This window comes from Ranitomeya variabilis, chromosome 2, assembly GCF_051348905.1.
Source record: "Ranitomeya variabilis isolate aRanVar5 chromosome 2, aRanVar5.hap1, whole genome shotgun sequence".
Lineage (NCBI taxonomy): Eukaryota > Metazoa > Chordata > Amphibia > Anura > Dendrobatidae > Ranitomeya > Ranitomeya variabilis.
The window spans coordinates 840,347,616-840,371,885 of record NC_135233.1 but is presented as its reverse complement, the minus strand read 5'-3'; the positions used below and the strand labels follow the sequence as shown (position 1 = coordinate 840,371,885).

The 24,270-nt window shown below is 42.8% G+C and overlaps 1 protein-coding gene across 2 annotated transcripts in view; it reads left to right on the top strand.

Annotated features, from left to right (window-relative positions):
• Positions 1–24,270, top strand: part of VWA5B2 (von Willebrand factor A domain containing 5B2) — a 119,169-nt gene that overhangs the window by 17,029 nt on the left and 77,870 nt on the right. Inside the window, exons 3-6 of one of the 2 annotated variants that reach the window (XM_077290121.1) lie at positions 12,709–12,867; positions 13,559–13,790; positions 17,623–17,816; positions 18,165–18,296. In XM_077290121.1, the coding sequence (XP_077146236.1) occupies positions 12,709–12,867; positions 13,559–13,790; positions 17,623–17,816; positions 18,165–18,296 (717 nt within the window). The remainder of the gene's footprint in view (positions 1–12,708; positions 12,868–13,558; positions 13,791–17,622; positions 17,817–18,164; positions 18,297–24,270) is intronic. The other variant, XM_077290122.1, reaches the window with a different exon arrangement.

The window sequence follows — 24,270 nt, the reverse complement described above, 5'->3', positions numbered from 1 at the left end:
AACGAATCCTAGCGGTTCGCAACATATTGGGCTTCATGTTAGTCGTAAATGTAGGTTGATAATTTTTGCGTTTTATTTGTAAAAAAAAAAACATGGAAATTTGGCGAAAATTTTGAAAATTTTGCAGTTTTCAAATTTTGAATTTTTATTCTGTTAAACGAGAGAGTTATGTGACAGAAAATGGTTAATAAATAACATTACCCACATGTCTACTTTACATGAGCACAATTTTGGAAACAAAATTTTTTTTTGCTAGGAAGTTATAAGGGTTAAAAATTGACCAGTGATTTCTAATTTTTACAACGAAATTTACAAAACCATTTTTTTTTAGGGACCACCTCACATTTGAAGTCAGTTTGAGGGGTCTATATGGCTGAAAATACACAAAAGTGAAACTATTCTAAAAACTGCACCCCTCAAGGTGCTCAAAACCACATTCAAGAAGTTTATTAACCCTTCAGGTGCTTCACAGCAGCAGAAGCAACATGGAAGGAAAAAATGAACATTTAACTTTTTAGTCACAAAAATGATCTTTTAGCAACAATTTTTTTATTTTCCCAAGGGTAAAAAGAGAAACTGGACCCCAAAAGTTATTGTACAATTTGTCCTGAGTACGTCAATACCCCATATGTGGGGGGAACCACTGTTTGGGTGCATGACAGGGCTCGGAAGGGAAGGAGCGCCATTTGACTTTTTCAATGAAAAATTGGCTCCAATCTTTAGCGGACACCATGTCGCGTTTGGAGAGCCCCTGTGTGCCTAAACATTAGTGCTCCCCCACAAGTGACCCCATTTTGGAAACTAGACCCCCCCAAGGAACTTATCTAGATGCATAGTGAGCACTTTGAACCCCCAGGTGCTTCACAAATTGATCCGTAAAAATGAAAAAGTACTTTTTTTTCACAAAAAATTTATTTAGCCTCAATTTGTTCATTTCCACATGGGCAACAGGATAAAATGGATCCTAACATTTATTGGGCAATTTCTCCTGAGTACACCGATACCTCACATGTGGGGTTAAACCACTGTTTGGGCACACGGCAGGGCTCGGAAGGGAAGGAGCGCCATTTGACTTTTTTGAATCAAAAATTAGCTCCAATCGTTAGCGGACACCATGTCGCGTTTGGAAAGCCCCTGTGTGCCTAAACATTGGAGCTCCCCCACATGTGACCCCATTTTGGAGTAGACCTCCCATGGAACTAATCTAGATGTGCAGTGACCACTTTAAACCCCCAAGTGCTTCACAGAAGTTTATAACGCAGAGCCGTGAAAATAAAAAATCATTTTTCTTTCCTCAAATATTATTTTTTAGCCCTCCAATTTTTTATTTTCACAAGAGTAACAGGAGAAGTGGACCCCAATATTTGTTGCCCAGTTTGTCCTGAGTACGCTGATACCCCATATGTGGGGGTAAACCACTGCTTGGGCACACGTCGGTGCTCAGAAGCGAAGTAGTGACGTTTTGAAATGCAGACTTTGATGGAATGGTCTGCGGGCGTCACGTAGCGTTTGCAGAGCCCCTGATGTGCCTAAACAGTAGAAACCCCTCACAAGTGACCCCATTTTGGAAACTAGACCCCCAAGGAACTTATCTAGATGTGTGGCGAGCACTTTGAACCTCCAAGTGCTTCACAGAAGTTTATAACGCAGAGCTGTGAAAATAAAAAATAATTTTTCTTTCCTCAAAAATTATGTTTTAGCAAGCAATTTTTTATTTTCGCAAGGGTAACAGGAGAAATTGGACCCCAATAGTTGTTGCCCATTTTGTCCTGAGTATGCTGGTACACCATATGTGAGGGTAAACCACTGTTTGGCCGCACGTCAGGGCTTGGAAGGGAGGGAGCACCATTTGACTTTTTGAACACAAGATTGGCTGGAATCAATGGTGGCGCCATGTTGTGTTTGGAGACCCTTGATGTGCCTAAACAGTGGAAGCCCCTCAATTCTAACTCCAACACTAACCCCAACACACCCCTAACTCTAATCCCAACTCTAGCCATAACCCTAATCCCAACCCTAACCACAACCCTAACCCCAACACACCCCTAACCCCAACCATAACCCTAACCACAAGCCTAATCTTAACCCTATTTCCAACCCTAGCCCTAATTCCAACCCTAACCCTAAGGCTATGTGCCCACGTTGCTGATTCGTGTGAGATTTTTCCGCACCATTTTTGAAAAATCTGCAGGTAAAATGCACTGTTTTACCTGCGGATTTACTGCGTATTTCCAGTGGGTTTTTTTTGTGTGGATTTCTCCTGCAGATTCCTATTGAGGAACATGTGTAAAACGCTGCGGAATCCGCACAAAGAATTGACATGCTGCGGAAAATACAATGCAGCGCTTCCGCGCTGTATTTTCCGCAACATGGGCACAGCGGATTTGGTTTTCCATAGGTTTACATGGTACTGTAAACCTGATGGAAAACTGGTACAAATCTGCAGCGGCCAATCCGCTGAGGATCCGCAGCCAAATCCGCACCGTGTGCACATAGCCTAATTCTAACCCTAATTCTAAACCTAACCCTAGCCCTAACCCTAGTTCTAACAATAACCCTAACCCTAGTTCTAACCCTAACCCTAGTGGAAAAATAAAAGTAAATATATTTTCTTTATATTATTATTGTCCCTACCTATGGGGGTGATACAGGGGGGGGGGTTCATTTACTATTTTTTTTATTTTGATCACTGTGATAGCTTTTATCACAGTGATCAAAATGTACCTGGAATGAATCTGCCTGCCGGCAGATTCGGCGGGCTCACTACGCGTGCGCCCGCCATTTTGGAAGATGGCGGCGCCCATGGAGCAGACGGACGGACACCCGGGAGGCTCGGAAAGTATGAGGGGGGGGATCGGAGCATGGGGGGGGGGATCGGAGAACGGGGGAGTGGGATCGCAGCACGGGGGGGTGGGATCGGAGCACGGGGGAGCGGACAGGAGGACGGGGGAGCGGACAGGCAGACGGAGGGGAGCGGAGCACAGGACGGAGGACTGGGGAGGATATCGGTGGCGGTGGGGGGGTGCAGATCAGGGTTTCCAGTCATGGCCGATGATATTGCAGCATCGGCCATGGCTGGATTGTAATATTTCACCAGTTTTCATAGGTGATATATTAAAAATCGCTCTGATTGGCTGTTTCACTTTCAACAGCCAATCAGAGTGATCGTAGCCACGGGGGGGTGAAGCCACCCCCCCGGGCTGAAGTACCACTCCCCCTGTCAGATTGGCACCGACTTTCATGACGCAGCGTATGCGTCATAGGTCGGGAAGGGTTTAAATGGCCACCAGTTTTTTTCCCATTTGAAAAGGATCTGTTTTTTGCTAACTGGATCAGTGTCAAATGAATGATTACTTAAAGGGACACTGTCACCTGAATTTGGAGGGAACAATCTTTAGCCATAGGGGCGGGGTTTTCGGGTGTTTGATTCACCCTTTCCTTACCCGCTGGCTGCATGCTGGCTGCAATATGGGATTGAAGTTAATTCTCTGTCCTCCGTTGTACATGCCTGCACAAGGCAATCTTGCCTTGCGCAGGCGTGTACTATGGAGGACAGAGAATGAACTTTAATCCCATATTGCAGCCAGCAATGCAGCCAGCGGGTAAGGAAAGGGTGAATCAAACACCCGAAAACCCCGCCCCTATGGCTAAAGATTGTTCCCTCCAAATTCAGGTGACAGTGTCCCTTTAAAGAAGGTTCACATGTCCTGTAGTACATGTTAAATATTTATTTTTCTTCCTTCAGTAAGCAAAAAAACAAATCCTTTTCAAATGGGAGAACAATGAATGGTTTATTAGCGGATCTGTTTTCCATACACTTCAATGTTTAAAAACAAAAAACAAAAACAAATGGATCCAGTTGAAATCAGTTTCTTTCAGGTGACAAAAAAAATTGTCTGCATAAATTTTATGTCAATGGATTGTTCTTGGATGCAATCTAACAGATAATTACCGGACATGTGAATTTAGGCTTATTCTGTAATTTTCTGTTTGTACAGTGTTATGGTAAAGCATTCATCTGTTACATGGCTCCCAGGAGAGACAATATGAAGTGCCCAGAAATCTAGTAGTGGTGCCTGACAATTTGGATTGCTTTCTGTTGAACTTCATTATTCTGTTCATTTCTGGTCTATTTGTTTAATCTAACTTGCGAATAAAAGTGGTACATGCACATTTCAGGAATGTCGGTGAAACACACTTGTTTTAGTGGGACTATCCAACCATCTAATATGAATAGAGGTGTCTCGGATCTCCACTGATGGCAGATTTTTGATGAGGAGGAGAGGAAGATGATTTCTTATTACAGGAGATAAACCAACACCAAAGCTTAGCCTGGCCACAGGATAGCTGTTGGTTGAAGACTTGTTTGGCCAACAGCTGTTCTCCTGACTATTATACGCATACCTCCTTGGCTTAGCTGAGCCTGTATGGATTCTCAGTATTGTGAGTAAGCCTCTGCCAAACATATCTGCTGACAGATTATATCTCACTTAAAAAAATTAAAAAAACAAACGAGTCAGCATGTTGAACTCCAACATGCCTGACCTCGTTATTTCTTGACATCTGCGATCAGAGGAGAGTCAGGACACCCCTATATGCATTGGTTGATCATCCAGTAAAATCAGCAGGTTCGTCAATGTGTATGGCCACCTATGTGCACACGTCAGGATTTTGTGCAGAATTTTCCTGAGGTGAATCTGGCACCACTCCCAGGAAATCTGCATGCGGTTTTTATGCGTGTTTTTTTGGCGTTTTTTACAACAGATAAAGTTGGTTGAAAAAAAAAAACATCCCATGAGGTCATTTCCTGGTCCAACCCCTCTTCACCATTTTGCTTCCTTGTTGAATTCAAGATGCCGCACCATCGTCTAACTCCACAACAGAACTGCCTACTGCTGCATACGGCACTGCTTTTGCTGCACCACCACAGCGAGCTGGTAAGAAAATGTCATTAGATGTGAACACTTTGCGTATTAGGCTGGGTTCACAATGTGTACAGCAGCCCGTTAAACACATACGTTCACGGTCTGCTGTAACGCAAGTGCTGACTTTGGCACATCGCTTGCGCAGATGGAGCATCTGCTAGCTCTATCTGCGCTAGCAGTGACAGACCCAGAAACGCTGCAGTCCGAGTCTCGGGGTCCGACTGTCACTCAAATGACGGCACATGGCTAGTGATGTCAGACATAGGAGTCAATGGCGGCGCTAGCGGACTACGTTTCACCGCGTTATTCAGCGGTGTTACGAAGTCCGTCAAAACGGACTGGGGGAACGCAATGTGAACCCAGCCTTAGGTTGCGGAGATGTTGAGTTTATGACGTTGCGGATTGCCAGCTGTATTCCATGTGTTGTACAGTTCCATGTAATAACCCATACTTTATTCTCCCATAGGAGCAATCTCGGAGAAGAAGGGATAGCAGATGCCAAAAAAGGATGTGGGTTCATCCCATTATTCAGGAACGGGAGGAAAAGGGACACTTCCATGTTCTTTATCGGGATTTAAGGAGGTAAGATATAGTGAGAAATGGTATATTGACAGCTGTGTTTCTTTGTAACTTTTTTTTGATATATACAACATACATTATGTGTGTGTTTAAAATTATTTAAAGTTTTATTTTCCTTTTTATGTTCAGCTTTCCAGATAAATTTTCTCAGTTTTGCCGTCTTTCCATTGAGGCATTTGATCGTCTTCTAATTCTTCTTGGTCCACACCTCGCTTACGAAGATACGGTCATGCGAAGAGCGATCTCTGCAGAAGAAAGGCTGCTCATCACCTTGCGGTAAGGCCTTGCTGCTAGTGCCCCCCTAAATGCCACAAATGCTGCCAGTTTAACCCATAATGCTGCCGCTATGCTGCGAGTGCCCCCATAATGCTGCCAGTTTCCCTCATAATGCTACCGCAATGCTGCGAGTGCACCCTGTTTCCCTAATAGTGCTGCCCCAATGCTGCGAGTGCACCGTTTCCCTCATAATGCTACCGCAATGCTGCGAGTGCACCCTGTTTCCCTCATAATGCTGCCCCAATGCTGCGAGTGCAGTGTTTCCCTCATAATGCTACCGCAATGCTGCTAGTGCACCCTGTTTCCCTCATAATGCTACCGCAATGCTGCGAGTGCACCCTGTTTCCCTCATAATGCTGCCGCAATGCTGCCTGTGTCCCCATAACGCTAGTGGCCATGATGTGTATGTTTTATCTTGCAACACAATTTGTGTTCGTAGGTTTTCTAAATTATTTTTTTCCTTTCTTCAGGTTTTTAGCCACAGGAGAGAGCTACACATCCCTGCACCTCCAATTTAGGGTTGGCAAATCCACCATCTCGCAAATTGTACGGTGCACATGTACCGTCATCTGGCAGAAGTTGCAGCCCATCGTGATGCCTTGCCCAACCGAGGAGACTTGGCTGCAGGTTGCAGCAGGCTTTCAAACTGTGGCCAATTTCCCCAACTGCGTAGGTGCTGTTGATGGCAAACATGTTAGAGTGCTGAAGCCACCACGATCAGGATCACGCTTCTTTAATTATAAGAAGTATTTTTCGGTGGTCTTGATGGCGGTGGCTGACGCACATTACAAGTTTGTTGCCATCGACGTCGGTGCTTATGGCAGTTCTGGGGACTCTCGGGTGCTGCAATCATCACAGACTGGACTTCAAATTCGTCGAGATGGCGGCACGCTCCCAGCCCCAAGACCTTTGCCGGGTTCCACACATCCAGTACCCTTTGTGATGGTATCGGATGAGGCATTTCCCTTGAAGCCCCACCTGCTGCGCCCATACCCACGAAGAGCACTGGTTGATCGGCGTAGGATTTTTAATTATAGGCTGAGCCGTGCACGAAGATATGTGGAATGTACCTTCGGGATCATGTGTAGTCGGTGGAGGATCTTTCACACTGCCATCCAGTTAGATCCGGAGACCGTGCACACTGTGATAAAGGCATGCTGTGTGCTCCACAACTATGCTCGGGAATACAGCACAGAGGTAGTTGAGGAGCCACAGGTGTCAGAATTAGATGCAGTGGACAACTTTGGTCAAGGAAGGCAATGTAACACGGGTGTGCGTGTGAGAGAAACCTTCGCAGACTACTTCATGAGTCCTGAAGGTGCCGTGCACTGGCAATACTCTTGTGCCGGTGTTGAGCAGCCTGAACTGCAGAGAAGATCGGATGCCTAAAAAGAATCAAGGCCCAAGACTGGACGTGAGATATAACAGCAGAGAACATATGATGGCTGAACCCTATCCACTAACGAACCAGTGTGTACGGCACAGATGCTAACACATGTGAAAATGCGAGGCGTAATCCCTATCTACCAAGGCCCCTTTTTAAATAATCAAATTGTAAGAAAATAATTGTTAATAAATACAAAATATTATTTAAACAATAATCGTTTCCATGTTGTTATCGTTTAATGTTGCTTAAATCAGATTCCATTTCCGATCTTCATATTTTTATGATAATAAGAAATCTGAGTAGTTAAAATACAAATTTTTTTTAATAAAGTAAAATAAAATTTTATTACATTAAAGAAACTGTTTTTAATATATATGAACTGACATTTTATAACAAAACTTAAAGGGAACCTGTCACCCCGAAAATCGCGGGTGAGGTAAGCCCACCGGCATCAGGGGCTTATCTACAGCATTCTGTAATGCTGTAGATAAACCCCTGATGTTACCTGAAAAAGGAGAAAAAGACGTTATATTATACTCACCCAGGGGCGGTCCCGCTGCTGGTCAGGTCAGATGGGCGTCTCCGGTCCGCTGCGGCGCCTCCTATCTTCTTTCCATGACGTCCTCTTCTGATCTTCAGCCCCGGCGCAGGCATACTTTGCTCTGCCCTGTGAGGGCAGACAAAGTACTGCAGTGCGCAGGCGCCGGGCCTCTGACCTTTCCGGCGCCTGCGCACTGCAGTACTATCCTCTTCCCTCAAGAGGGCAGAGCAAAGTACGCCGGCGCCGGAGCCGTGGCTGAAGATCAGAAGAGGACGTCATGGAAAGAAGATAGGAGGCGCCGCAGCGGACCGGAGACTCCCATCTGACCTGACCAGCAGCGGGACCGCCCCTGGGTGAGTATAATATAACGTCTTTTTCAGGTAACATCGGGGGCTTATCTACAGCATTACAGAATGCTGTAGATAAGCCCCTGATGCCGGTGGGCTTACCTCACCCGGGATTTTCGGGGTGACAGGTTCCCTTTAAATAACTTTATAAGATTTTGTCATGAACTCAACGGTTTAACATTCTCTTCACTCCCATCAATACTCAAAAAGGATGAGAAATCAAATCTCAAAATTGATGATATTCTGGTTGATAGCCCAAATCCGTAAATAAGTCTGGATGGGAGTAGACACTGCTATTGGGCGTACTGGAACGATGGCCAGTTGCACTAGGTACAGGTGTATGGCCATAACTGTACGCATCTACATGGTCGGCCCTGTATGTTGCCGCCTGTCCATAACGCTGCGATGCAGCAGCTGGTGGTGGTGGTGGTGGTGGAGGCATAATGGGGTTGCTGAAAAGGTTGAAAATACCCGTCATAACTTGTGGAGCAGGGAGTAGAGTGGATGTGCCATCAACTGCCATAAACAGACAATTGACAGCTGTCACGAACATTTGCTGCTTGTCCCGTGGCAGTGTTCTAACGCGGTCTGCCAAAAGTGACCCAAATTTGTCATGCTCATCTTGCTTTGATGAATTATCAAGTAGATTGAGAGTTTTGCTAGTTAACTGTTCTATAATTTGAACTTGTTTGGTCTTCTTTGTTACCGCCCTTTTCAAAGCCACGGGACGGGCAGAAGCAGCCCCCATCCCCATGTGCCTCGACACGCCACCACCAGAGTTTGCATCAGCTTCCGAGGAAGTTGAAGTAGTGTTATTAGAGTTCAACAATTCTCCTGTATGTGCTGCAATGTCACGTTCTCCAAGGGAATCAGTTATTTCTGGTGACCTTCCGGACAAAGACATGTTCCCCGGAGATTCTTGGCTGTCCATTATGCTGTCTTGTACTTCCACTCCAATACTGTCCACCGTGGTGTCACCTTCGTTAAGGTCCGGAGGTGTTTGGGCACAGACGTTGCTTTCTGTTCTGCAGACCAAAAGAAAAACCAAAGGTTACAAAAATAAAAATCATGACGTCAAGCAACACAATTTTTAAATATTATCTACCTCCTCAAACTCCGGCTTCCCAATATGAACTGCAGCTGGTCTCCATATGGCACCCTCTTCCTTGGCGGCGAGCTGCCACTAGGACTCTTGAGCGATTTCAGAAATCTGTCTGTGACAGACCGCCATCTCGTCTTCACATCGCCCACTGAAATTTAAGAATTTTAAAATAAAACATTCCAAATCCATTTTTCTTACATTTTAAAAAAAAATGTAAAAAAATCGATACTTACAAATCTGTGTTTGCTGCTGTGTTGGGAGATTCGGCCACTCTGGAAAGAGAGCGGTTACTATTTTGGGCCAGGCATCACGTTTTGCCCCCTTGTACTTTTCACTTGACCGGTCCCAGACCTCTGGGTGTTGTTCAATCTAAAAAATAACAGATAACAAGGGAAAAACTACAATTAATTGTGGGCTAAAATAAATACACGGTTATCTACATTAGCATATTGTATATACAGTAGTATATTCCCCAGCCACATAGTATATTCCCCAACCACGTAATATATTGCCCAGCCACGTAGTATATTGCCCAGTCACGTAGTATATTGCCCAGCCACGTAGTATATTCCCCAGCCACATAGTATATTGCCCAGTCACGTAATATATTGCCCAGCCACGTAGTATATTGCCCAGTCACGTAATATATTGCCCAGCCACGTAGTATATTGCCCAGTCACGTAGTATATTGCCCAGTCACGTAGTATATTGCCCAGTCACGTAATATATTGCCCAGTCACGTAGTATATTGCCCAGTCACGTAGTATATTGCCCAGCCACGTAGTATATTCCCCAGCCACGTAGTATATTCCCCAGCCACGTAGTATATTCCCCAGCCACGTAGTATATTCCCCAGCCACGTAGTATATTGCCCAGCCACGTAGTATATTGCCCAGCCACGTAGTATATTGCCCAGTCACGTACTATATTAATGAAATAAAGACACCTAGTTTTAGACCACATTTTATTGATCTGGTAATACAAGGGTTATAAAAAAAAAAAAAAATTGGTTTACAATGGAACTGGTGCAAGTGCACCTGTCCCGTTGTAAACATTACTGCAGATGACATATATCATCTCTGCGCAGCCTCACCGGCTGAACGGAGATGAACTGATAGCATGGGAAAATTTTCCCACGCTCCAGAGTTCACCTCCGGTCAGCCGGGGAGTCCGCGCAGCTGCAGTGACTACCGAACGAGTTCCCCCGAACAGCGCGAGCTGCGTTCGGGAGAACTCTGTATACAGTGAACGGGATCGCTTTACGATCCCGTTCATTGTATCGGCGGCCGCGGTTTAGAGCAGCCGCATGTTATGTGGCTGCTCTAAACTCGAAATCATCGTGGGACAATCGTTTAATTGGATGCTGCGGAGGGTAGGTATACGTTGTGGTTTGTTTTTTTACTTTTTTTCTGACGAGGGAGTCGTGGAATTGGGCGTTTGGGTGAGTATGGGTTTGTTTTTTTATTTCTTATTTTAGGTGGCGATCGCCGGGGACAGGTATTTATAATTTTTTTTAAACACAGGTAACCACTGGCCACCAATGAAAAGGAAAAATTATTAAAAGTAGTACATTTTATTATTTTTTTTTCCACTTGCCACCAATGAAAATGAATAATAATTTATATATCATTTCCACTGACCACCAATGTAAATTAATAAAAGGGACTATAGGATATATTTAAGTAAATTAACACTGGCCACCAATGTTAATTATTATACACTGGCCACCAATGATAATTTAGTTTAGGGGTGAATAATTGTATTGTTTAGGGGGAATGGGCCCGTAACCACTGGTCACCAATGACCGTTTTATAGGGGACATTTGGTGGGGGAAATTATTGGGACATTTTATTTGATTTAGGGGGAGGGGGCTACAATAAAATTAAATAAAGTACATAACAGCAGGGACAGTTCGATGGGAAATACTGCTCCCATCGAGCTGAGCCTGCTGCAACGACTTGGAGGGAACAGACATAGGCCGATGAGACTAGTCTCATCGGCCGATGTCCGAACACACGCACACACATATATACACAGACACACACATATATACACATATATATACATACACACACACACACACTTACCACACTTATCATCTTCAGCACATCCAGGCTCATCCGATAATACCCCTCCATGTCGGCAGCCATAAAACAGGAAGACTGGAATGGTGTGGGAGTTTCCTCTTCCTGGATTATGGGATGCGCATGAATGGCATGATGGGATAGCCATTATGGGATCTCACTTCCTGTAGTTTTTCCGGAAAAAATGCTAGAAATCCGCAAATTTTTATATGATTAGCGGATTTCTAGCGTTTCAATGCAAGTCTATGGATGCGGGAAATCAGCGATTCCGCAAAAATAATGAACATGTTGCTTTTTTTTCCGCGATTCGTTTTTTTCGCGGAAAAAAATGCTACATTTGCACAATTTTTGCGGAATCCATACAAACGATTGGGAACCATATGTTAGCGTTTTTTCACGTTTTTATCGCGGTTTTATAGCGGAAAAAACGCGAAAAAAATCCTGACGTGTGCACATACCCTCATGCCTCTCTTACTATTGAGAACACATGAATGCTCAGCTAACATTGCATGTGTTTGGGGGATGGGGTGAGGAGTAGCTGTTTGCTGAACAAGCACTTTGCTGACAGCTATCTCAGGTGTTTGCCCACATACTGTTTACTATCATCTTTTATTCTTTTATTTGCTTTCCTCTCCAAATGTTTTGACTCCTGATTTGGGAGTAAATTAGCAATATGAAAATAATGTGATCTCAGTTTAAAACAGTTGCCTCTACTATGCTTGTCAAAAGAACTGATCATGTATACACCCACGTGCCTGGGAGTATATGTAGCAATCATCGTCCTACTCAATTTTAAGTATAGTTTATGCTTATTGAACTTGCTATGTAAATATTTAAGATCATGAAGTATAAGGCTATATTCCTAAAAACATGCTCCAATAAAATACATGAAGCCACACGCATCTTAATTCTGCTCCCATAGAGATGTATCTTTCAGGGGAAAAAATGTCCAACCAGATAGAAGTTTCTTCCACTTGACGGGAAGTTGCAAAGTTCATAAAAATCTGTGCAATATTTTGACTAAGATCTATTGTCCAAACAACATTATTCAGGTTCTTGTATAAGAGTGGATCATTATCGGAATAAGCAGAATCTGACCTTTGTTATTAGAAAGCTATTCCCAGAGACTTTTGGAAAACAGTTTCTTGCTTTCCTATGAAAGCTTTCATTCCATAAAAATTTTCAACTTTTGCATAGGGCCATAATATTGCAATCTGTGAAGAAATCCTAAAGCCCTCCACTCTCATTAGTTATCTCCCCCGACTCCCCCATAGAACTCTTGGAAACCATAGCAGAGCGGAATGTTCCTGTGTTCTTTGGGAAGGCCATTGCTAGACTCCTCTGGCTGTGGTTTATATCCACATGAAATAAAAGGTTTGGATCATCTTTCTGAAATTCAACAGGCCGGATTCTTCCATTATTTATTAATAATAATAATAATAATAATAATATTATGTCCTTCCCTAGCCATGTTCATATACCACCTGGAAGAAGGGGAGGTTGTGACGAGTTTTGAGGCAGTCACTGGAAACAGGAAAGTTCAAGCTCAAGTCCAGAGTCAATCACGAATGGAAGAATGCTGTTCTAGTTGTCACTGTGAATTGCTGCCTTGTTGTTGCCCCAGTGGTGAGTACAAAGTTTTACAGTTGCACCCCGCTGGAAAAAAAAATGCCTGATTTGACATTTGCAACAGTTCATCTACAGTATATAGTGTATAATGTTGCATACAGTCTTGATTAAAATTTATACTTCTGTTTTATGTCTGCAGCTCTAATGGAGACCTATGAGTGGCTCTGGTTACATACTACAAACAAACCCTGTGTAATCAGATCTTGCAGACAGTCTTTTCTATGTACTTTTACTTGTTAACCTTCAAAGTGGCTCAATTTTTTATTTTAGATTCTTTCTGACCACTGGGACCCTCAAAAATCACGAGAACCGGGACTCTTAAAAGCCCTGCGTGAATGGAATAGTGGTCGATTATGCGCACTGCCGCTCTATTCATTCTATATGGAACTGCTGGAGATAGCCAAGCATAGTGTTTGACTAGTCTTTTCGCACTCCCATTAAGAATGAATGGAGCAGAGGTGCGCATGATCGATTTCCGCTCCATTCACACTGGGTTTTTCAAGCCACAGGTCTTGGATGTAGGGTCCCCAACAATCAGGAAATGATTCCCTATCCGATGGATAGGAGTTAATTACTAAACTTTATACTATGCCCTTTAAACAAAAGACCTATTCCACTAACATTAATTGTAGTTTTTGCTCCTGTAAGCCTCATACAGCTGATCTTTCTTTCTTTTCCCTGTTTTTAGGACACCTTGTTTTAGACGCTGACACGGCACACACAGTGTTTATGCTTTGTGTGGGATCTGTACATCCCTCCGCAGTAGTCAGTGTAACTCTGCAAACTAGCAGAGAGCTGCAAACGCTTCCTGGGGGTGCTGTACGTGTGACCCTCAACTCAACCCTCACCCCCTTGGCTCCAAATCCAGGGGATCCAAACGTGCACGAGGATGGTCTGTGTGACGACAGGTTGTGCTCATGGTGATTGTGCGTTCTGTGTACTGGGGCTTTGGTTTAAATGGTGTAAATCACTATATATATTTGGATTCTGTTTTGCATGCTGCAATATGCACCAATTTTATTGTTTATATATATGAAAAGTTTTGTGTCCTGATTATTATATCCAAAGCATGTGTACAATATATCCTGAAACAACATAAACTTTCACATTATAAAGATATGAAGGTCCTGCACAAGCTTTGAATTTAACAAATAAATATTTCTTAAGTAGGGAATACTAAATAGTCTACTATTCTGCCTTGTAAATTAGTTCATTTTCCTTTTTTTCCCCAGTGTTCAATTTTTCCTCCCCTTCTTCCAAGAGCCATAACTTTATTTTTCTGTCAGTATAGTCGTATGAGGGTTTGTTTTTTTTGCAAGACAAATTGTACTTTTGAACGATGCCATTCATTTTATCATGTGATGCACTTGAAAGCAAGAAAAAAAAAAGTGCAATTCCACAATTGAGTTTTTTTTATTTACCATGTTAAAACTGACCTGGCAATATGATTCTCCCAGTTAGTATGAGTGCGCATATACCAAATATACATAGTTGTTTTTTTTTTAGTGGTGGAAAAGAAATTGGAAATTCATAAAAAAATAGACTAAAAAAGATTTCTGTGTTGTCATTTTCCGAGAGCTTATTGTTTGCTCCCTGAACAGAATTTTTCACTGATACTATTTTGGGGTAGATACAATATTTTGACCCACCTCTTACTGCAATGTTGTGGTGTTAAAAAAAAAAAAAAAAAAAAGAAGGTAATTCTGGCGTTCCCATCCTTTTTTCTCGTTATTCTGTTTACGGATCAGATTAACTTACCGTATATACTCGAGTATGAGCCGACCCGAGTATAAGCCGACCCACCCCCCCCCCCCCCCTAATTTTGCCACAAGAAACTGGGGAAACTTATTGACTCAAGTATAAGCCTAGGGTGGAAAATGCAGCAGCTACTGGTAAATGTCAAAAATAAAAATAGATACCAATAAAAGTAAAATTAATTAAGACATCAGTAGGTTAAGTGTTTTTGAATATCCATTTTGGATCAGGAGCCCCATATAATGCTCCATACAGTTCATGATGGGCCCATAAGATGCTCCATATTAAAATATGCTCCATATAATGCTCCATACAGTTCATGATGGGCCCCATAAGATGCTCCATATAAAATACGCCCCATATAATGCTCCATATTAAAATATGCCCCATATAATGCTGCACAAAGGTTGATAATGACCCCGTGAGATGCTCCATAGAAACATTTGCCCCATACAATGCTGCATAAAGGTTGATGGCCCCATAAGATGCGCCACACATTGTGCCCCATAAGATGCGCCACACATTAAGCCCCATAAGATGCTCCACTCATTATGGCCCCATAAAATGCTCCACACATTATGGCCCCATAAGATGCTCCACACATTATGGCCCCATAAGATGCTCCACACATTATGGCCCCATAAGATGCTCCACACATTATGGCCCCATAAGATGATCCATACATTATGGCCCCATAAGATGATCCATACATTATGGCCCATATGCTGTTGCTGCGATTAAAATAAAAAAATCACATACTCCCCTCTCTTCGCTCAGGCCCCCGGCACTTGCGATAGTCACCTTCCTCGTTCCACGCGCCTCTGTCTTCCATCCTCTGCACTGACTGTTCACGCAGAGGGCGCACACTAATCGCGTCATCGCGCCCTCTGACCTGAACAGTAAGTGCAGAGGATGGAAGACAGAGCAGCGCGCAGTGGTGGAACGAGGAAGGTAACTATCGTGCAATGCTCACCTCCTCCGATATACTCGCCTGCTCCCGGCGCGGCCCCTGACAGCGTCTCACTGTCAGATGATATCCGGGAGCCGGCGGCATCTTCCTATGTTCAGCAGTCACGTACCACTCATTACAGTAATGAATATGCGTCCATATTCATTACTTTAATGATCAGTACCACGTGACCGCTGAACACAGGAAGAGCTGCCTGGAGACCATCGGACATGCAGGGACCGCGCCAGGAGCAGGTGAGTATATCACAGCGCCGCTCCCCCTCCCCCGCCGACCCCCCCCCACCGACAATGACTCGAGTATAAGCCGAGAGGGTCACTTTCAGTCCAAAAATGTGGGCTGAAAATCTCGGCTTATACTCGAGTATATACGGTATCTTATATTTTGATAGATTGGACTTTCATGAACACCGTAATACCAAATATGTGTATTTTTGTATTGTTTTCTTTTTAAAGGGGTTTTCCCATGAACAAAAAGTTGATTTTAATCAATAGATCTTGGAATAATAAAAGCTTCCACAATTGGATGCTTTTAAATAAAATGTTCCTGTGCTCAGATAATCTTATAAATGTTCCCCTGCTGTGTACTGTGTACTCAGAGATAGCAGAGAGCTGCTACTGAGCAGGAGCGGAGCGGCGCCATCTTGGAGGAGATATTTTTTTTCTTCTCCAGTAAGATGCTGGCGCATGCACACTAGCAGCTATCCGGATCACAGCTATATACACCAATAGCTGGTACTGCGCAGGTGACATTTTCAAATTGTTTTTTTTCTAGCTGAATAGCATGAAGAACACTTATTATTGGCACATATTCGCATGTTTTATGCTGCAGACGGTTTTTTTCTTGTTAAAGTATTTACAGATATTCATTATACAAACTAGGGGCAGGTCAGTGAGGGATCAGTGACCTGTCAGCAGTCTGCATTATGAATAGCTAATCAGAGCACCACCCCCTTCCAGGCCCACCTTAGATCACGAGCATATCATTAACTAAAAACTGAAAATAAAGATTAAAGAACAACCATAAGACTGACTTAATCAACCAATGTATAATTTTAATCAGTATAACAGCGCCGACGTGACAATGTCTGTAGGTTACTGTGCACAATCCTGCTGACAGGTTCCCTTTAAGCACTTTGAGTATTGGTGATGGTTTTTTGTGGGATTCCCTTCAGGGTCAAACAGGTTTATTCTGCGTGGAGCGGGGGCGCCAATTCGTTTCCCCATAGGGTGCCAACCTCCGCTGCCAGGTAGGGAAGCAAAGTATTAGCTCTATTCCCTAGATATATATCCTGTCTTTAAAATCATATTTGACCTAGTTTCTGTGTACTCTTACATACCTATGTTTGATCCTCTTGCCTAAATTTTTTATAGTGTTTGGAGCTTTTTAGAGGAATACTTATTATTACTTCCAATGTTGGAATGGGGTTCAAAACTGCTACTCATTCCTCAAAAAAACCAAGCCCTATTTGGCTGTGTCGACAGAAAAATAAAAAAGTTATGGCTCTTAAAAAGAAGAGAGGAAAAAGATAAAAGTGCATAAACTAAAATGGCCAGGCATTGAAAGGTTTAAAACTGTTTTCGACAGAAGATTTTATTATTCCCTAGCTATGTCAGTCTAATACAGTTCTACTAATGTAACCGTAACACTTGCCAAGTCTTGCATTTAAAATTTGGCCTCAAAATAAATACTCCTTTTTATTAGAACAATTATCAATCTTACAGTATAACCTAATAGACAAAGACATGCCAAGAGCTACCATAGCTCTTTGACAAATACCACACCCTTTTCATATATAATTTCAATAAATATGAATTTTGTATATAAAATTGCACACACAATTTTGTAATTTTTTTTTTTTGTGTTTCTCTTTGGCGACATGGTGAAAGACTTCTGGTACCTTAAAGAATAATTTAGTATATTGTGTTTAAAATATTTTGCATGTTTGCTGTTATTTAACTTCAGGATGCACATGATTGTTAGATTGATCATGCATGTTGCATCATGCCTGTTTATTCCATGTCTTACAGTTCTGCCAGTTGTTTTGGTGGTGTGAGTGGGACAGGGACCACTCCTTGGGTGTTGTTAGCAGACTCTCCACCCCAGACACTGATTTCCGCAAATACTAAATCACTTTCCACAGCCCTCACTGGATTGGCCACCAATCCACAACGTTATCACTTCAGTTTTCGTCTGCAGGTCCAGGGTCCATGTCTTTTGGCAGGCAAGTTGAAAAAAAAAAAAAAAAAAGTTATGTGTATATATTAGTATATGGCTATGTACACATTGCATTAATTGACAATTCTGGCAAGAATCTTATTCATGCAATGCTGTCCTTGCTATCAAAACAATTGGAAATAAGGCCAATAATGAGGTCTTTCACATTTAGATTAATATGTTTCTAATCGATCTGTAATGCATCAGATCTAGCACAGTATTGCTGCTTCTATTTTAAGTGAAAACTGCAACACAGATGTGAACAGAGCCATGTTGCAAATATAATTATGGAGAAATTGTGAAACATTGTGAAATGTTTAAACATACTGTAATATCCGTCCCCACTATTTTGCAGGTATAGAGAGTCCATCACATGCTCTTCGTGCTGATGCTAGTCCTTTGGCGGTCTCTGCCTCCTCTGTTTGGATCAGCTTGGCTGAACAGTACAATTGTGACCGACCTCTTGAAATTATCCTACATCCCAGTGGTAAATAGTGAGAAAACATTGTAACCTAAAGACGTTAATGATAATAAACTAGCAATAAAGTTGCAATTCTGCTAAAATATTTTATTTTTAAAACCACTCCACACCAACAAAGATTCCAAAAAATCCACCTACAAAGCAAACCAAACCTATTACAGCATGGGGTAGATAACAGGAGAAATGAACATTGCTAACACTTTGGTTCCTATCTGTCTTATTCTGTTAAGGTACCTTCACATTAAGCGACGCTGCAGCGATAGCGACAACGATGCCGATCGCTGCAGCGTCGCTGTTTGGTCGCTGGAGAGCTGTCACACAGACCGCTCTCCAGCGACCAACGATGCCGAGGTCCCCGGGTAACCAGGGTAAACATCGGGTTACTAAGCGCAGGTCCGCGCTTAGTAACCCGATGTTTACCCTGGTTACCAGTGTAAAATGTAAAATAACAAACAGTACATACTCACATTCGCGTCCCCCGGCGTCTGCACTGACTGAGCGCCGGCCCTAACAGCAGAGCGGTGACGTCACCGCTGTGCTGTACTTTCACTTTCACTTTACGGCGCTCAGTCAGTGTGGGAAGCAGACGCCGGGGGACGCGAAGGTGAGTATGTAGTTTGTTTTTTTTACATTTTACACTGGTAACCAGGGTAAACATCGGGTTACTAAGCGCAGCCCTGCGCTTAGTAACCCGATGTTTACCCTGGTTACCAGTGTAAAACATCGCTGGTATCGTTGCTTTTGGTGTCAAACACGACGATACACACCGATCTGACGACCAAATAAAGTTCTGAACTTTGTTCAACGACCAGCGATATCACAGCAGGATCCTGATCGCTGCTGCGTGTCAAACTAAACGATATCGCTAGCCAGGACGCTGTAACGTCACGGATCGCTAGCGATATCGTTTAGTGTGAAGGTACCTTTAAGCATGTGGATGCTTGTTAATGCATGTAGTTGATGTGCCCATCAAACTACTTCAACTAGTTAAAGATAGGAGTTGACCACAGTGTAAAATTGTCATTCCTCTGAAGAAGCAGGATTGGCAAAACCCTGGGTAGGGCAGGATGCTGGATGTGCTTTTTTTATTTTTTTGAAGGGTTGGCTTCTCGCACTTTTTTAGTATGACTAATAGAGGCAGTTCATCATTTGTAGGTTTTTTTTACGAACTTTTTATTTTTTGTCTTGACAAAGGTGCAAGTGGTTACTTTTTTTTTATTTTACAAAAATAAGAAATGCTCTTTAATTTTTATTCTTTTTGTTGCCTTTTTAGATCAAAAAGTTGAATATTTCAAGATTCTATATGAAAAATGTGCAAAAAAATGTGGGCATGTACAAAATCATTCCAGGAAAGGTTTAGCGCATTTGCTCAGAAATGTAACTTTATTAAATTCGTAATAAATATATTGGCAGGAAACCTCAAATCCTGCCCACAATGGCAAACCTAAAAAAGAAAACAGGTGAACTTATAAAATAGACTTAAAAAGGTGCAAATTTTAAAAGAAGAATTTGACACAAGTCAAAAACTGGCTAAAATCAACAAAATCTAAACAAAATAAAGAGACAAATGCAATAATGATCAGGCCCAAAGTGTTTTTACAGTTTTACACTATATATGGCTGCTCTCCTTAGAAGCATTTTGCTGGGAAGATCAACTACATATATTCATACAGAACCTTGGCTTCACAGAGTGTGAAAGAGATAACGGAATGGCTGATGATATTCACGCCAATACATTTCAATTTCACTGGAATCTTTCTTGGTGTCAAGCAGTTTGATCATAATATTTTGAATGTCCCTTAAACAGAGGACTTCAATTCCAATATTAAAACTTACCCTATTATTCTTTTATTTTTATTCACAATTCTAATGTTATATAAGGATCTTTAAGGCTACATCCCCACGGTCATTAATCTGTAGTCCTTTGGATGCAGCACATGTCCGCTGCTTCAAAAGCGCTCCCGGCTTTTGAATGCAGGTGACTCTGCATGTGTTCATTGATCCGTGTGGAATCACCGTGTCCCTATACATTGTACAGGTGATTTTTATCTTGCAGAGACTCGCATCTCCGCAAGATAGGCTACTTTCACACTAGCGTCGGGTAACGTCCGTCTCAATGCGTCGTTTTGGAGAAAAAATGCATCCTGCAAAGTTGCCCCCAGGATGCGGTTTTTCTCCATAGACTTGCATTAGCGACGGATTGCCACACGTCGACGGATGCGTCGTGTTTTGGCGGACCGTCGGCACAAAAAAACGTTCCATGTAATGTTTTTTTTGTGTCGTGTCCGCCATTTTCGACCGCGCATGCGCGGCCGAAACTCTGCCCCGGAAATTACAATGGGGCAGCGGATGCATTGAAAAACTGCATCCGCTGCCCCTGATGTGCTTTTATTTCACAACGTGTGTCGGTACGTCGGGCCGACGCATGGCGACGGCCCCGTACTGACGCTAGTGTGAAAGCAGCCATCAATAGACATGCTGCTGCCTGGAAAGAAGCACCGCATGTCCGTCTCTGCAGGGAAGCCAGGGGCGTTTCTGGATGCATAGTGGGCATGGGATTTCTTGAAATCCCATCCACTATGCTGTAACATCTGGCCGCTGCGGATTGGACGCTGCGGATGTACGCATCATCCAACCTACAGCATTTACTGACCGTAGAAACATACCCTCACTGGATTTTATTTTTTTTTTAGTTTAAACGGATTACCTCCTCCAATTGGTTTACACCTAGTTGGTTGAAGGTACATTTTGCACCTTTATTATCTGGGGCAGAACTTTGAAAAACTGTTTCAGAACGAATTGCTGGAGGTACTCAGTTTAAATTAAAGAATCCAGTGAGTATTCTTCTTCAATGTTGTATCTTGCTATCTTATGTAATTGTTCTTTCTATTTAATTGTGTAGGAATTGTGCTTGGTATACTTGCACTTTTGCAATCTTTACAAAATCCATAAACTTATATAATATGTCAAAATGGTGGAAAAGGTCCAGTAATCCTTGGTGCCGTGTAAGGGTTTGTACCTTCTTTTTTAAAATGAACTACAGAATAGAGGTCCAGTGCTTCTTTTTTTTTTCTTTTTTTTTTTTTTGTAACATTTGACCAAAATCGGGTCAGTTTGAACCTGAACTTAAAGGTAAGGTACCGCGTTTGTAGATTATTAATAAATCACTGTAATGTAGCATAACATGCTGCTATAACCAAGTTTTAAATGCATGTGAAACAGATTTCGTGTGTTATATGTGTTTAAAGAAGGAACTGGGGGCTGACATCTTGGTTTCACAGCAGTTCACAACACTAACAGTGTCATTTTACAGCACCCCATGGACATAGGAGATAATAGACCGGCGAGGACCCTATCTTTAACATTGGAGAGGTGTTAGCAGTGAGCTGGGCACGCCTCTGTGGGCTGCACAACTCACTGCTGTAGGTGTGACTAGCTGCCATTTTATTATAGCCCAGCGCTCTCTGCCAAGCTCCACTTACTCTCTATCACAGGAGCTCCATTCACTCCATTAAGCTGCATTCCCAGCCTGCAGAGAGAGGTGACACCTGACACCTCTCTCTGCCATACAATGTATCTTTCCCTTCCCTCCACAATGCCTGGCCATTCACTGCAGACCTGGAGCTCCTGCTTATCTTACTGAGGGATGAGTCACAGACAGCTCTGCACAGACAATGCTGCTCCATACACACCACATAAACTATGTAACTGTGCTTCTGATGCAGTAACTGCTGGTGATAGCAGATCACAGGGCAGTCACACACAAAATGGCTCTGCCCTGTGATGCTGCTCTTCATTCTGCCCCAGGGATATTAGACCACCCAAAAGGGGAGGGAAATGCGATGTCAGCAGTTACTGCCCAGATTTTCCAGCTAACAGTAAAGCTGGTAAGTCTTACTATAGCTGCTTGGGGTCTAAAACGGAAAATGCTCCCCCTAGTGGTCAATATATATATTTGTAAGAAAATATATAATATTATTCATATAGAAATGTTTGCAAACAGTGCAAACATTGCATTAATACATTTTATTTACTATTTTAAGCTTAATTTCACAAAAAAACAAACTACAAGAAAACTGGTGGCACCTTCCCTTTAAGAGAGAGCATTTGAGAATGCTTTCATTGAACTCCTTGCTGAAATCCTTCTCCTTCATCAGTATCTGATCATGGGGTGCAAAACCTAGCACCCCCTTTGATCAGCTGTTCTCAATGCCAACAGTGTCCACAACTGCTCAGTTGTGGAGCGGACCTACACAGCTCTGTCAACAGTATAGTGGCCAGGTACTACCCATTCACCTCCTACAAACAGGCTCTCCATGCATGTGTTGTGACTGTGACACAGCCGCGACACATGCAGCTGCGGCACCGGACACCTGATTATCGGGAGCGCTCCAGTTATCCGGGTTCCTGATGCAGCTATTCGGGAAGCACTATAGCTATTCGGATAAGCACTTAACTGAAGCTATTCAATCGACCATATTGTTAATAGATAGTTATTTGACTGTCTAATTGTTTTCGGTATGTTTCTACTCCGTTCTACTATGTGACTGGAACTTGTATATCTATTAACACAAAGCTGACAAAACCTAGGATAAAAACAAAATCAGCAAATGCCCTGCAATAAGTAAACGGTGATAGTACATGTAAATAACATAGGGTACTTAGTTCACACTCTCTTGATCAAAAGAGTGTATGTCATCACACCAAGACAAGGTAATTCACTTCACTGTGTCATCACATTTCAAAATAGATAAGGGCAAAACAGGACAAAGATCTGATTGTTTTGCACCTGGTGGTGGTGTAAAGCTATAATGACAAGATGCAAAGCCCAAAAATGGGGAGCCACACACCTGTATGTACAAAGTACAAAAAATACCAAAGCAAAAAAAAAAAATGAGCTGGAACATATGTTGGTATAAGTGCAATGTGTAGGTACGCATTCATACTGTGGCTATTTAACAGACACAATTTTGTATAAAAACAAAGTGAGAAAATACCCTACAGTAAGTATAAATAGTGACAGTACATGTAAATAATATAGGTTACTTAGTTGAGATTATTTCGATCAAAAAAGTGTAAAAGCCATCAAGCTGTGACATGGTGTATCCAATTCAGAATGGTCCCTAAGCCTTGTAGTTCACTTTGTTAGCCAACCTCAAAATAGATAGGGTGACTGATTTATATTTGGCCATGTATTGTTCTTACAGACACTGTCAGGTTGGCAGTGTTAAACTGATTAAAATGATACCTGGGGTGAAGAAATCCATTTTGTATTTCTTGTGTAATCAGTGTTAGAAGTTTTCAATTAATGATATGCCCGTGCTCCGGGGCAGAACTGTAGGCACAGTCTTATCTTCCTGCTCTAGGCCAAAGAGACCAAGGAAAGACCTGACCACAGGCTTCCCCAAATCACGATCATGTTCCTCATCATAGAGACAGACTGTTTTGCTTCGGAGCGGGCCTGTGGGCATGTCTCTCCTTGTTTTCTCTGGCTTAGAGCAGGATAGAGCAGGAAGATAAGACTCTGCCTGCAGTCCCGCCAGGAAGCATAATCATCTGATTAGCTGCAAATTCTAACACTGATAACACAAGAAGCACAAGATAGATTTCTTTACCCCAGGGATAATTTTAATCCTTCCCGACCTGTGACGCCACGTAGGCGTCATGAAAGTCGGTGCCAATCCGACCTGTGACACCTATGTGGCGTCATGGCGAGATCGCGTTCCTGCAGGTCGGGTGAACAGGTTAACTGAAATGTCACCTGACCTGCAGGTACAGGGGGACTTGTACTTGAGCCCAGGGGGGTGGCTTTGCCCCCCACCCATGGCTACGATCGCTTCTCATGACCTTTTTGTCACCCCCCACAGATCTGATTGGAGCTAGCGTCCATGTGACGCTATCTCACCAACCAGATGTGGAGGGGCGGAGTAAACAATGGCTGCCTCGCTCTTCAGCTTCTTCCCTTCCCTGGAAGTGAAAA